General features: G+C 45.8%; 1 protein-coding gene across 1 annotated transcript in view; it reads right to left on the minus strand.

The window, feature by feature from the left end:
- Nucleotides 1-13,495, minus strand: part of LOC310648256 (nucleolar transcription factor 1-like) — a 254,864-nt gene that overhangs the window by 136,037 nt on the left and 105,332 nt on the right. Inside the window, exon 10 of the mRNA XM_083376002.1 lies at nt 7,344-7,485. Within this exon, the coding sequence (XP_083232128.1) occupies nt 7,344-7,485 (142 nt within the window). The remainder of the gene's footprint in view (nt 1-7,343; nt 7,486-13,495) is intronic.

Consider the following 13,495-nt stretch of genomic DNA (forward strand, 5'->3'; position numbering starts at 1 on the left):
AAAAGTATATCTGTTTACCAAGTTCATTAACTTGAGGCAGCCTTGTAAGAAGCTGGGCCCAAAGTACATAGGACCCTTCCAGATTATCAGGATCATAAATCTGGTTACTGTAGAGCTGCAGCTGCCAAAAAGTCTCAAGCAAGTGCACCCAGTGTTTCACTGCAGTCTGTTGAAGCCTTTCTGTAGTTCGGAATTAAGACCTGCTAGAGAGAAGGGACGCGGTGGCTCAGTGGGTTAGGACGCTGAGATTGTGGATCAGAAGGTCGGCAATTTGGCGGGTCGAATCCCGAGTGCCACATAACAGAGTGAGCGTCTGTTACTTGTCCCAGCTTCTGCCAACCTAGCAGTTCGAAAGCACGTAAAAAATGCAAGTAGAAAAATAGGGACCACTACGGTGGGAAGGTAACAGCGTTCCGTGCGCCTTTGGTGTCTAGTCATGCCAGCCACATGACCACAGAGACGTCCTCGGACAAGCACTGGCTCTTCGGCTTTGAAACGGAGATGAGCACCAGCCCCTAGAGTTGGAAACGACTAGCATGCATGTGCAGGGGAACCTTTACCTTTACCTAGAGAGAAGGCTCCCCCTCCCATCCTAGTCAAAGGAGAGGAGCACTATGAAATCAAAGAGATTCTAGATTCCTGGCACCATAGGGGGAAACTGCAATATTTGGTGTTATGGAGGGGCTATCCCTTAGCTGATGCAGAATGGGTATGTTGTGATTCAGGGTCAGCCTGTGGGTTCGGCAGTTGGGTCGGACGATTCAGAGGAGGAGGAGGGGGGTGTTGAAGAGCTTGCTGAGAATAATATTGAGGCTCCACAGAGCCCTCAGCCAGGCCCCTCCCATCTGGTCACGACGCAGACCCAGCTGTGTGAGCCTGACAGCGTGGATGAAGATGACCCACAGCTGGCCCTGTTCAAGGACGCCCGACGCAGGAGGCAGTCAATCAGGAGTAAACAGAGGAAGGCAATGGGGCACCTCGGAAGGAGGCAGAGAGAAGCCACGCCCTGAACTGTTTAAAAGGGGAATGTGTGGGAGGGCTGGTTTGCTGAAGGCAACCGTTTGAATAGCTCGTTTCATGGTTCATGTTTGCTCTCTTTGCTCTGTTTATGTTTTTATGTTAATAAATTTGGCAGGCTTAGTTCCAGCCTCTTGCCTTCTTGTAAAAGGGGTTGTCCCTGCCTTTTCTGCAGGGCCGGTAGCAGGCTGGTACAGAACAGGGTAGCTGCAACAGATGTGAAGGTGGCTAGGTTAGTGTGTAGATTTCATGCTGAACATTCAGGTTGGCCCCGGTGAGGAGAGGGGCAAATAATGTGGTATGCACCTTTGTGTTTATTTCCTAGGGCTATCATTCCTCTGGACTCGAGGGCCAGCATATCAAAGCTGACTCACTTTCTTTGTTGCCTGCATCAACTTCCAGCTTGCAGTTTGCCAAATAGAAATGAGAGGGGTTGGTAAATTCCTGGGGTGGGGGGACGCTAAGGAATGAATGAGAGCCTTCTGCCACTGGAGAGGAGACATCCACCAAGGCCAGGTTCTTGGAGCTACCAGCCGGCGCAGAATATTTTCCCAAAAGTACTGAGTGTAATTGGTGGAAAATGAACTGTGGGCAGTTCCAGGGGTGAAAAGGGGTTTTTACCTATGTGGTTTTTAGTGGAAAAACCTCAAAGCTGACTGCTTCTGCTGTGCCTAAATGGATCTTTCAATAAAGTTTTACTCTTGGTAGTTCCCACGTGCCAGGAGTTTCTTTTTGGGAAGTGCCAAATGGGATGGTTTCTTTCTTATTCCTGCAAAAAGCAGGCCAGGTGTCCACCCCTCATCTTTTTTTTTATTTAAAAAGTTTTACAGTACATTTTAACTTTAATCCCCCCTCCCCCACCCCTATCTAACCCTCTCTATCCCTCTCCCCCATTCCCTCCTCCCCCCGACTTCCCAGAGCTAAATACAGGGTATAAAAAAGAAAAACAAACATAAGCATCCATATGCTATCACAATAAACTATTAATTCTATCACCCTCTAGCTCATGTAAAATGATTACAAACAATATTACTATTACAGATAAGAAAAAAAAGAAAGAAAACAGAAAAGGAACTTTACTCAAATACTAAATAAAATTTCTTAATCCCAATCCTTATTCATATTAATTTCAAAAAAGAAAAAAAAATTTTCAGCTACTATTTACATTCTCCCACATTTCTCTAAATTCTAAACAAATTCTCAATTACGCGCCGAAAGCGCCTATCTCTATTAACCTTGTTAATCTCCAACCAAACTGAACTATGATCAAAAATAGTTCTTGCATATATCACACCAAATGTCTCACAGTTCCAGATCATCCATCTATACGTCTAGGACACCATTCCAATCTCCAATGAAAATAAAATAAAAAATTTAAAAAATTTATAATCCAATTAAGTAACCTTTATATGTAGTAAGTTAAGAAAAATCAACTTGTTATTGATTAGGAGCTTGCGTACCCAATCTTAAATTCAATAAATACTTTTAGTCCATAACCCTAATATACGTTTCTTGCAAACAAATAGCATCAGTCTTAAATTATTTTAAATATTGAAAAACTTTCTTTCTCCTCTATGATGAATTTAATCCATTGACATTCTAAATTAGAGATTTAGTCACCAATCTTGACGCTCCAAAGCTTTTGGAGCACGTCTGAAATGACCCCTGTATCTTCTTTGGACCGCGCCCTTCCCACAGCTTCACTATAAGTACGCTTTGGAGGTTCCATAACTTTCTGCTTGTCTTGCTCTTGCTCTCGTCTCGCTCGTCTTAGGGCGGCACGCGTCATCCTCTGCTCTCCAGCAGCAACCGATGAGTCTGTAACTTGATCCCCTCCAGCACCGTTCTCCTCTGTCTGTCTATCTGCAACATCTTGAGGCTTTCCCTCGCCATGTCCCTTTGCAGCTTCCAGAAGTGATAGGGGGGTTGCTTTTAACACATTGCTATAAAAATCACGTGCCTGGGCCACAGTAACCAAACGATGTCTTTTACCTTCGTGCATCACCACCAGTCCAGCTGGAATCTCCCATCTAAACTTGACATCACATTTCTTAAGTTCCTGGACAAGAAATGCAAAATCTTTCCTTCTCCTTAAAATCTTTGGAGGAATCTCTTTTAAAACCAGAACTTCTTGCTCAGCAACTACCAATTTAGTATCATAAGCAGCTTGAATGACTTCATCTCTAATTACTCTCTTTGTAAAATAGACCACCACATCTCTGGGTAACTTCCTCTGTCTTACAATCCATGAATTTACACGAAAAATTTTATCCATACTTCCCTCAATTTCAGATGCTGGCTGGCCCAATACCGGTTCCAAAGCCTCAGAGATCAGCTGCTTTAAATCTTCTTTAGAATTCTCCTTTAAACCCCTAATTCTAATAGCATACTGCATCTGTTGGTACTGAACAAGGCTCAATTCTCCGTCCATTTTGTCCCTTATATTTTCATTCTCTAATACCTTTGCTTCTAATATAGAGTTCTTTTGACTGAGATCCTCCACTTTTTCACCCAGCTGTTGCACACATTCAGCTACACTTTCAATCATAGACAACATGTCTACCCTCATTGCTCTAAACTTCTCTTCCATCTTCTTCTCCAATTTCTCCTCCAGCTTTTTCAACTTTTCATCCATCATATCAGACATTAACCGTGAATGCTTTTCAAGGGCATCTTGTAAATCCTTAAGCGTCAGTGCCGGAGGAAATGCAGGAGGAAGCAGAGCTTGCAACGAGGTCTGTTGCACCGGGGAAGACCCCGCACTCCGAAGAGCTTTAGAAGTCTTGGCCGCCATCTTTCCCCACTTTCACTTATTGCGCACTTTCACTTTAAAGCTATAAAATCCATTGAGCTACAGAGTAAAGCTAAAAGTCCACATCACCTTGACCTCCTGTACCGCTCTGCCTGCATCTTGATACTCAAAAGTATTTCCTTTTGGCAGGGGTGGTTGCTAACGCCTGGCTCTGCTCCAAAAATCACGGAGCAGAGACGCTGCGCAGCTCGGAGCAACCCAGGCTTCGGGGGGGCTCAATCCTTCAGCCGCCCAAACTCTCAGCTCAGGCGGCCACGGAGAGCTCAACCCCTACCTGGGGCCTCACCCCCTCCTCTTCTCCCGAGGAGGGGGCTTCAAATCCATCTAAACAGCTGATCGGCGCTGTTTACAATGGAAAAAACACAGCTGCGGAGCGGGCAGCCCGGAGACGGCTGTCTTCGGCGTCGCGTCGCCACCGGAAGTCCGTCCACCCCTCATCTATACTAAAGAATGAAGTTAAATGAAATGGCTGAGCTAATAGAGACCAAAGAGGAATGCCTGATGACTATTTATGTACCTTGTGGTGAGATTGGCAGCAAATAAATTTAATAAATATATTTAAGATAATTTATATGGCTGCCCAACTCACTCTCGGTGACTTGCAAGGATAAAACCCCAATAGAAAAAGCAATACCCCCCCCCGGGCAACAACAGTCAGACAACCCACTTGATGGGCTCCATATCACTCTGGGGTCCCCAGGCCTGTTGGTAGAAACATGTTTTAAGGGCCTTTTGAAAAAGTGTCAAAGTGGAGACCAATCTTATCTCTGCAGGGATGATGTTCCACAAGGAGGGAGCCACCACACACAAGGACTTTCTTCTTGGTCCCACTAGATGGACCTCCTTGGGATAGGGGACCCATAGCATTCCCTGCCTCCCCGCTCTGGTGGGTCAGGTAGATGTGACCGGGGAAAAAACAGTCCTTCAAATAGCCTGGTCTCAAGCCAGGTGAGAACCAGCACCCTGAATTGGACCCTGAAGCATATTGGCAACCAATACAGCTCCAGCAGGAGTGCAAATATAGGCTTTTGAACCAACACATTTTGAATTAATTGAAGCTTCCAGATACTTTTCAAGGGCAGCCCCATGTAGAGCATATTGCAATAGTCAAGATGGGAGGTGACTAAGGCGTCGGTAACTGAGTAAGGATTGTTGGTCCAGGAAAGGGCATGACACACAACCCACTGTTGTGCAAAGGCCCTCCTGACCATGACTGCTACCTGCTCTTTGAGCAGAAGTCGTGAGTCCAAGAAAACTCCCAGATTATGCACTGGGTCCATCTGGGGCAGTGCCACCCCAACCAAGACCAGAGATGGCAATTCTCCATGGACCAAAGAACCCCAAACCCAGAGCCATTCTGTCTTCCCAGGGTTCAGTTTCAGCCTGTTGTTCCTCATCCAGACCTTAACAGCCTCCAGGCACTGCAAGGTGGTGGTCACAGCATCACTTAACTTACCATGGGGCTGAGACATACAGTCGGATGTCATTGGCATATTGGTATCTCAGCCGGTGGCGGCGGTGGATGATGTTGCCCAGAGGCTTCATGTAGAACTTAAAATAGAAGACTGAACCCTGAGGGACCACAGCAAGCAGGAAACAAGAGCTGGACCTCTCACTTCTTATCAACACCAACTGAGAGTGACCACAGAGGAAGGAAGTGAACCAGGACAATGAAGTGCCTCCCACTCCCAACCCCTGAAGCTGCTACAGAAGGATAGCATGGTCAATTTATCAAAGGCCACCGAGAAAGCAAGTAGAGCGAGGATAGACGTACTATCCCCATCCTGCCAGAATTAATCAAAAAGTGTGACTAACACAGTTTCCACCCCATATCCAGGCCTGAACCCTGACTGGAAAGGCTCCAGGTAATCCATTTCAACCATGAACCTCTGGAGCTGATGCATAACCATCTTCTTAAGAGCCTTCCCCAGAAAGGGAAAAGGGGAAACAGGATGAAAATTATCCAATTATTTTTCTTACACAACTCCTTGCACCAGGTGTCCTCTATCACCCTCCTCTGCTTTTTTCCTTTCTATTATCCTAAACTGACTACTGTTTGAGGTTTCAGTGTGCTCGGGTTTGAACAAGGCATCACTCTCAATTCAGTGTCAATTAAACAAGGCTGAAAAAAGTGAGATAATCATAACTGATATGACTGATTAATATGAGATAACTATTAGCTAAAATAAACATATTCTGATAGATAATACATTCAAACAGGCATAAATTAAACAGCTGTATCCATTCACAGTCTTAAGTATTTAATTCAAGGAAAAAAGGGTAGAGAAAATACCCAGTTTTTATGAGAAACCAAAGAAGATGACTTTATTATGGAGAAGGCTAGATTGCAGCTGGGTGAATTTCATCATATAGTAGAAGACAAGACACAGAAAACTAGTCAGCATATTTATGGTCCTCATAAACCCCTAGCCTATGTGCAGACAAAATGTCCAGTTTTTTTCTAAAATAAAAATTTGGGAGAAAAATCCTGCTTTGCCTGCTTTTGAAGTGCAGTCCTCAACATATTAAGCACATCTGATGCAGCCCAACTAGCACACTCCTGTCCTACAGGCAAGATGAAACTTTCAATGACTAACATGCCTGCATTGTTCAGAGAATATATAACCTGCATTATCATAGCTTCCTCCATTGGGGTGGGTGGGGTGGGGGAGAAGAGGTGCATTTTAATCACTGAATTTTAGTTTTTTCCTCTATTCCCTTTTGCTTTGAGAACTCATGAAAACTTAATTTTTTCATATCAATGAGTTCATAATGGTCCCAGATTTGAGACAGCAATAGCAATAGCACTTAAGACTTATATACCGCTTTACAGCCCTCTCTTAAGCAGTTTACAGATTCAGCATATTGCCCCCAGCAATCTGGGTCCCCATTTTACCAACCTCAGAAGGATGGAAGGCTGAGTGAACCTTGAGCTGGTGAGACTCAAACTGCCAGCAGTTGGCAGTCAGCAGAATTAGCTTGCAATAGTGCATTCTAACCACAGCACCACCACGGCTCTTATTCCTTTTCCCTTTTATTTTTCCCTTTTTAATAGCAGCCATCAAAACAAAGCACAGCAGTATCTCAAATAATGAGCAGCATATCTGTAATATTGAGAATTATTATATGGGGCATCTCACAAAAATGGCTGTCCTTCCACAAAACAGCTGAATGAATGTAATTAAGTCAGGTAGATTTTTAGCCTCACCTCCCTGCCACATACCATTTACCTATCTTTTTTGTGGTCTCACTTCCAAAGTAGTAGCCTGCCACTGTCTTTTATTATCATCAGGAGGAGGAGGACAATGGGACTAGCACTTTGCACTACAGCATGTCTGTCTCCCTTTTGTTATTTTTAATTAAAAGAAAATCAAGTATGGCACAGGACTACGAACAGTGGGATTGCCTATGAACAGTGGGATTGCTAATTCCAGTTGAATCAGAAATCAGGAAACGGATTTACCATTTGTCTCCACAAAACATTTTTAAGTCTTGCTCCTCCAGCTGTGCTTACCTGATCACACTTTTTGTGGTAGGCATCCTTTTCCTTTTGGGAAAGAAGTTTCCACTGCTGACTGCAGAGCACCATCCGTTCTGTGCTTGGGACATCTTTCATGTTTGCCATCAGCTCAGCACAATAAAGTGAGTAACTATTCCTAAAATAATAAGTTTCTTTATGTAGTACTGTTCCTTTGAGTTAGTACTGGGTACACTCTATACCAGTGGTTCCCAACCTTTTCTATACCCCGTACCCCTAAAATGCTTCTGATATATTCTCGCACCCCTTACAAAAGTTCAAAACAAATTATGCATATACACAATAATTTTGAAACTTCCAAACCCAAGTTTTTGTACCCCCTGGAATATCGTCTCGCACCCCCAGGGGGTGCGAGCACCCCTGGTTGGGAACCCCTGCTCTGTACTAAGCAATAGCATTCAAATGCCTGTGGTAATATTTCCATGTCTCCCATGATAACCCTTGGAGATAAATTCCCACTTCAGCTACAAATGTTCACTTCAGGAGATTCTCATAAATAATTTAAAATAGAGGTGCACTACTTGAGGCCTCAGAGCCACAGACAGCCCCCACTGAAGTCCTGAGTTCACCCCTCCCTCAAAAAGATGTCAGCAAATTAATCAAACAGGAGAACTGTCAAAAATCTGGGAAACAATGCTGGCTGGGGAATTCTGGGAGTTGAAGTCTTCAACATCTTCAAGTGGCTGAGTTTGAGAAACACTGAGCTAGACACTAAAAATGAATGTGAGCACATGTACCTCAAATCTGAAAAGGAACAGATAGTTTGTCACTGGCAAATACATTAATTGCAACTAGTGCAGAAAGAGGAGGAGGAGGAGTGGAGTGAGCAACATAAATCCATAATTCTGCTTGCCTGCTATCTGAATAGCCTTTCAGAAGCCAGCTGGAATGATTTGGGATTTTTAACCTCAAAGGTTTGGAGAACAAAAGCTGGACAGGATACATCCGGTTTGCCGACGCGGCCGGTATGGACACTTGGAAGACGACTCTCGTCTTGCACGTCCAGTTTTGCATCGCTGGGGGCCCCTAAAAGGGTCGAAAAGTCACCCCAGAGAGGCGACCAGCAAGGAGGGGCTTTCACAAGATCGCGGGAGAGCGGCAACTCTCCCACCAGTGCCTGCGTTCCCTTCAACCTGGCGGACGAAAGACTGGCCATAGCAATATGGCCGGTCACTAGGCTGCGGACAGCCGAAGTCACACTTACCATCAGGCAACATTAAAGCAGCATGGAAGAGACTGGGTGAGATCTACCTCTCTTAAATTCCAACTTTTTTCCACCTAAGTAAGCTGCTAAAGTACTTTTCCCCCCTGTGGAGAGTGAATGGGGATTTTAGCCCTCCCTCCAGAAACAGCGGCGATTGAATATACAGGGGAGATTTTAAAAACGTTGAAAAAATAATTGGATCCCAACTAGAACTTTATTTTCTAAAACTTGTGGATTAAAAGCTTTTGATTATCTACTTTTTACTTCCTATTTTTATTTGAAAGTTTGGGGTTTTCCTCCTAAAATAGAAGAAATAATTGAAAGGTTGGGGGACATCTTGTGGGCAAACCTGAAATTGCAATGTGTTATTCTTAAAGAAACGAGACTTGGCTGACAGTTTAGAACAAGGCTTTTCAACCAGTGGTATGGGTACCACCTGTGGTACATTGGCACCTGGCAGGTGGTACACGACCATCCTAGAAAAGTGGTAGTGGGTGAGGGGAATGAGCTGAACCAGTGGCAGCACCGCACAAGCCTGAGCGAGAGATGACTGGAGCTGCACGGCTGTTAGGGCTCAGCGTTAAGTGCCAGGATCAGTGCCAGGCTACAGCTGGAGCTCGGCGCTGATCCTGGCGCTTCTGAGCCCAGAAGAAGTGCCGATCAGCTGGAATGTTGCAGCATCTCCAGGGTCTTGTGATTTACATTCAGATGCTTGGCAACTGATTCATATTTATGATGGTCACAGTGTCCCAGGGTCATGTGAAGTGACCAAAACCTGCTGCAATCACCCACCTGACAGGGGGAATAAAAAACAAACACCCCCCACCCCACCCCCGCTGCCAATCCTCAACAGAAATGCTCACAACTATGAAAACCTCGGACAGGAGGAAGAGTGCCGCCGGACGGGCAGGCACGTGTCTTGCTCAGCTGTGGCTTGGGGGGCACTTTTTTCAGTGCCATTGTAACTTTGAACAGTCACTAAGTGAGCTGCTGTAAGTTGAGGACTACCTGTACTTCACTTTTTTTCTTTGTTTTTTGGTCAAGTTTTTGACACCTTGCTAGGCGACTGGTGGTACTCAGATGTTGCCATATCCTAAAAGTGGTACAATGGGTGAAAAGGTTGAAAAGCCCTGGTTTAGAACACAAGATAAGATTCATGTAACCTTGAACACCAGCTGTGAGAGTCTTAGCTGTGTTTCTTATTTACTAAGGAAAAAAAAAACCTGTAAAAGTTTTCAATTCAACTCACCACTATGGAAGACCAGGAACAGACTTTTACTATGGAAGAAACACAAAAACAAAACTTTGCTAAGATGAAGATAACTTACCAAACTCACCAAATTCTCCTTACAGCAGGTGAGGAAATAAGAGCTTTTGGAAAAAAAACTAGAAAGCGTCTTTAGATAAGCAAACTCAAACTTTGAATACAACTAATAAACTATCTATACAGAATAAAACAGAAAAAATCGAACAATCAAATATTTTGACAGAAGATCTAATCACCCAACAAGTACAGACAACAGAAAATTCCAAAAAAAATCTGACAAAATGGATGGAGGAAAAAACCTGCTATATAAAACAGAAGGAATTCGAAGATCAAAATGAGAAACAGATGGAAGAAAAGATAAACAGTCCAGGACAACTACGTCAAGAGGAGAAAATAAAGAGAAGATCTGGTAGTTCTGCCAGACCCCTCAACTTTCCAAAAATGGTGACTGGATGGTCATCCCAATATGATAAAATAATACAAGAATTCTTTGATGATCCTGAAGAAAGGACACGGAAGACGACTTGGCAAAGGAAAAAAGCCAGAATAAGACTGAAGAAGAAAGGAGTGTGGACATATTTAGGAGGTCTAAAATAGAATATATTTAAGTAGACAAGACCCGTATCTTGAATATGAGATATTGTTATGATGTGAAGATAAAGAAAAATGTTGGCTAATTAAATCCTAGATGTTTTAATGCCAATAGTTAAATTGAAATATTGAGTTGTTTATAAAGGTTAGATAAAGATGATTAAGACATATACATATTAAGAGTGATGTAACATAATTAATATGTCTAGATGTAGCGATAAGGTACAACGGCCTGCAGGAACCCTACAGAGGGCGCACGCAGGGGCGGAGCGAGACCCCGCCCTCCCCAGGGACTTGTTGTGCAGCAACCGGATTGACTTCTGATTGGTGCTTCTTCAGAGCACACATGGCCGGGAAGGCGTGTTGGAGTCCCAGGTACCGGTAAGGCGATCGGCCTGCTCCTCCATTGCCTGCCAGCCCCGGAAGAGCCCCGCATGAGCACCTCACCAGCTGCCGAACCCTGCCTTTCGAGCAGGAGTGGCCTTGCCCTGCTTGCCCTTGGCCACCTCCGCGGGTGCTGCTCTAGCGCGGAGAGGGTGAGGCCGGTCCCCGTTCGGCCCGCCACCCCCGGGAGAGCCCCGCACGAGCACCTTGCCGGCCACCGAACCCTGCCTTTTGAGCAGGAGCGGCTGTCAAGCCCCGGGCTCGCCAATCAACTGGGTTGGGGGGGGAATCCGTGCAGCAACCCAGCTACCTGGCCTGCCAGCCGCTCATTGCTCCGCTGATCAGCTGGGAGGCTGAGACTCCGGATTTGAGCCAGCAACAGAGCGCACTGCAGGGAAGACATGCCAAAGCTCGTCCTGGAGCCTCCACTGCTGGAAGCCTGCTTGCAAAAAGCGGGGCAGGAGGCAGCAGATGCTCACGGCGCCAGGCAAGAACAAGCAGGGCAAGGCCGCTATGAAGCCCCGGGCTCGACAATCAACCGGTTGTGGGGGGAGAATCCGTGCAGCAACCCGGCTACCTGGCCTGCCAGCCACTCGTTGCTCCGCTGATCAGCTGGGAGGCTGAGACTCCGGATTCGAGCCACCGACAGAGCGTAGCACAGGGAAGACGCACCAAAGCCAGCTGCTCATTGCTCTGCCGATCAGCTGGTTTGCTGCGTGGATTCCTCTCCCCACACCGAATTGATTGTCGAGCCCGGGGCTTCATAGCAGCCTTGCCTTGCTTGCGTTTGGCCAGCACCGTGAGCAACTGTCGCCGCCTGCCCCACTTTTTGCAAGCCACGTTATGCTGCCGTCGCAGGCTTCCGGCAGCGGAGGCTCCGGGACAAGCTTTGGCGCATCTTCCCTGCGCTGTGCTCTGTCTGTGGGGGCTGCCTTGGGAAAGGTGGAAGCGCAGCTGTTGTCCAGGACAGTCAACCGCTCTAAGCCCTGTTTGGCCGGCTTTGTGCCTCCATCCCCCAAGAGCAGCTGATTGTGATTTGCTGCCGTGTGCTTCCCCAAGTGTGCCTCAGCCCCGGATCTCCCCCCACCCGGGACTCCGGCTGCATCTACAGAAGGCAGCGGGGTGAAGGGCGCTTTGGCATGTCTTCCATCCATCCCATGTGAAGGGCACCTTCCTGCCCCGCGGTCCACAGCAGCATTGTTGGCATGCATGGATTGACTGTGAGCGAATGCGAGGTGTTTCTGTTGCTGGAATAAAGCTTATTAAATGAGCTAGCAACCTCCGAGTATCGTTGTTAGATCTTCCCTAACTTTCCTCGGGTGCTTCATAAAGAGTTAAGTGGGCATCAGGTTTCTTGGTAAAAATGGATAAAGAAGGAAGGAAGGAAGGAAGGAAGGAAGGAAGGAAGGAAGGAAGGAAGGAAGGAAGGAAGGAAGGACGGAAGGGACAATGGGAGGGAGGAAAGGAGGAAAGGACAAAGAGGGAGGGAAGGAAGAAAGGAAGGAAGGAAAGAAGGAAGGAAGGGACAATGGGAGAGCGGAAGAGAAATAGACAGAGGGAAAGAAAGAGGGAGGGAAAGAAAGAGGGAGAGAAAGAAAGAGGGAGAGAGTGAAATAGAGAGAGGGAGGGAGAGAGAGAGAAGGAGAGAGAAAGAAAGGGAGGGAGAGAGAAAAAGGGAGAGAAAGAGAGAAATAGAGGGAGACAAAAAGGGAAAAGGAAGAAGAGAGAAAAGAGAAAAGAGAAAAGAGAAAGAAAGGGAGGGAGAGAGAAAAATAGAGAGGGAGAGAGAGAAAGAGGGGGAGAGAGAGGGAGATTAAATTAGTAACATGGTGGTTAAGTGCTTGTCACAAGGTTGCAAAAGGCGATCACATGACCCTGGAACAATGTGACCATCATAAATATGAATTGGTTGCCAAGCATCTGAATGTAAATCACATGACCCTGGGGATGCTGCAACGGTCATAGGTGTGAAAAATGGTCATAAGTCACTTTTCCAGTGCCGTCATAACTTTGAACAGCGAATTGTTTTTTCTTTTTCTCTTTTTGGTCAAGTTTTGGACACCTTGCTGGGTGACTGGTGGTACTTGGACATTGTCTTATCCTAAAAGTGGTACAATGGGTGAAAAGGTTGAAAAGCCCTGTATTAAAGGAAAAAAAGAGAGGAAATATTGGCTGTAATAGTTGGAGATTTGTATTAATACACATTTGTACGTAATGGAATTATTGTAACCCAGACACCACGTTGTTTTTCAAAGATATAATTGTAATATTGGAAAATAAAAAGTTTTTTTTAAAAAAGCTGGACAGGAACAGGAGCATCTGTTGCTGTACCTACATCCTGCTGTATGGAATGGGACAATTAACTGTGGGCAAATGGCTGTGCCCACTTCACTGCAGGCCCTCTGCCACAGGTGACCCATCGTGGGCATTTATCATTGGCTGGCCCTGACTTCCGGTTTGCCATTGCAGCACTGTCGAACACATGGAGGCGAGCTCTGTCTTCAGTGTCCGGTTTTATCCCACTGGGGGACCCTGGAAAGGGTCGAAAGTCACCCTGTAGGGGCGACAAGCAGGGAGAGGACCCCTGCTTGATCGTGAAAGGGTGGCAGCCCTTCTGCTTGATCTGGGGTAGCTCTTCAAACCAGTGGGGAAAAGACTGGCCATAGCAATATGGCTCATCAT

This window comes from Vipera ursinii (genome assembly GCF_947247035.1).
Source record: "Vipera ursinii genome assembly, chromosome: W".
Classification (NCBI taxonomy): domain Eukaryota; kingdom Metazoa; phylum Chordata; class Lepidosauria; order Squamata; family Viperidae; genus Vipera; species Vipera ursinii.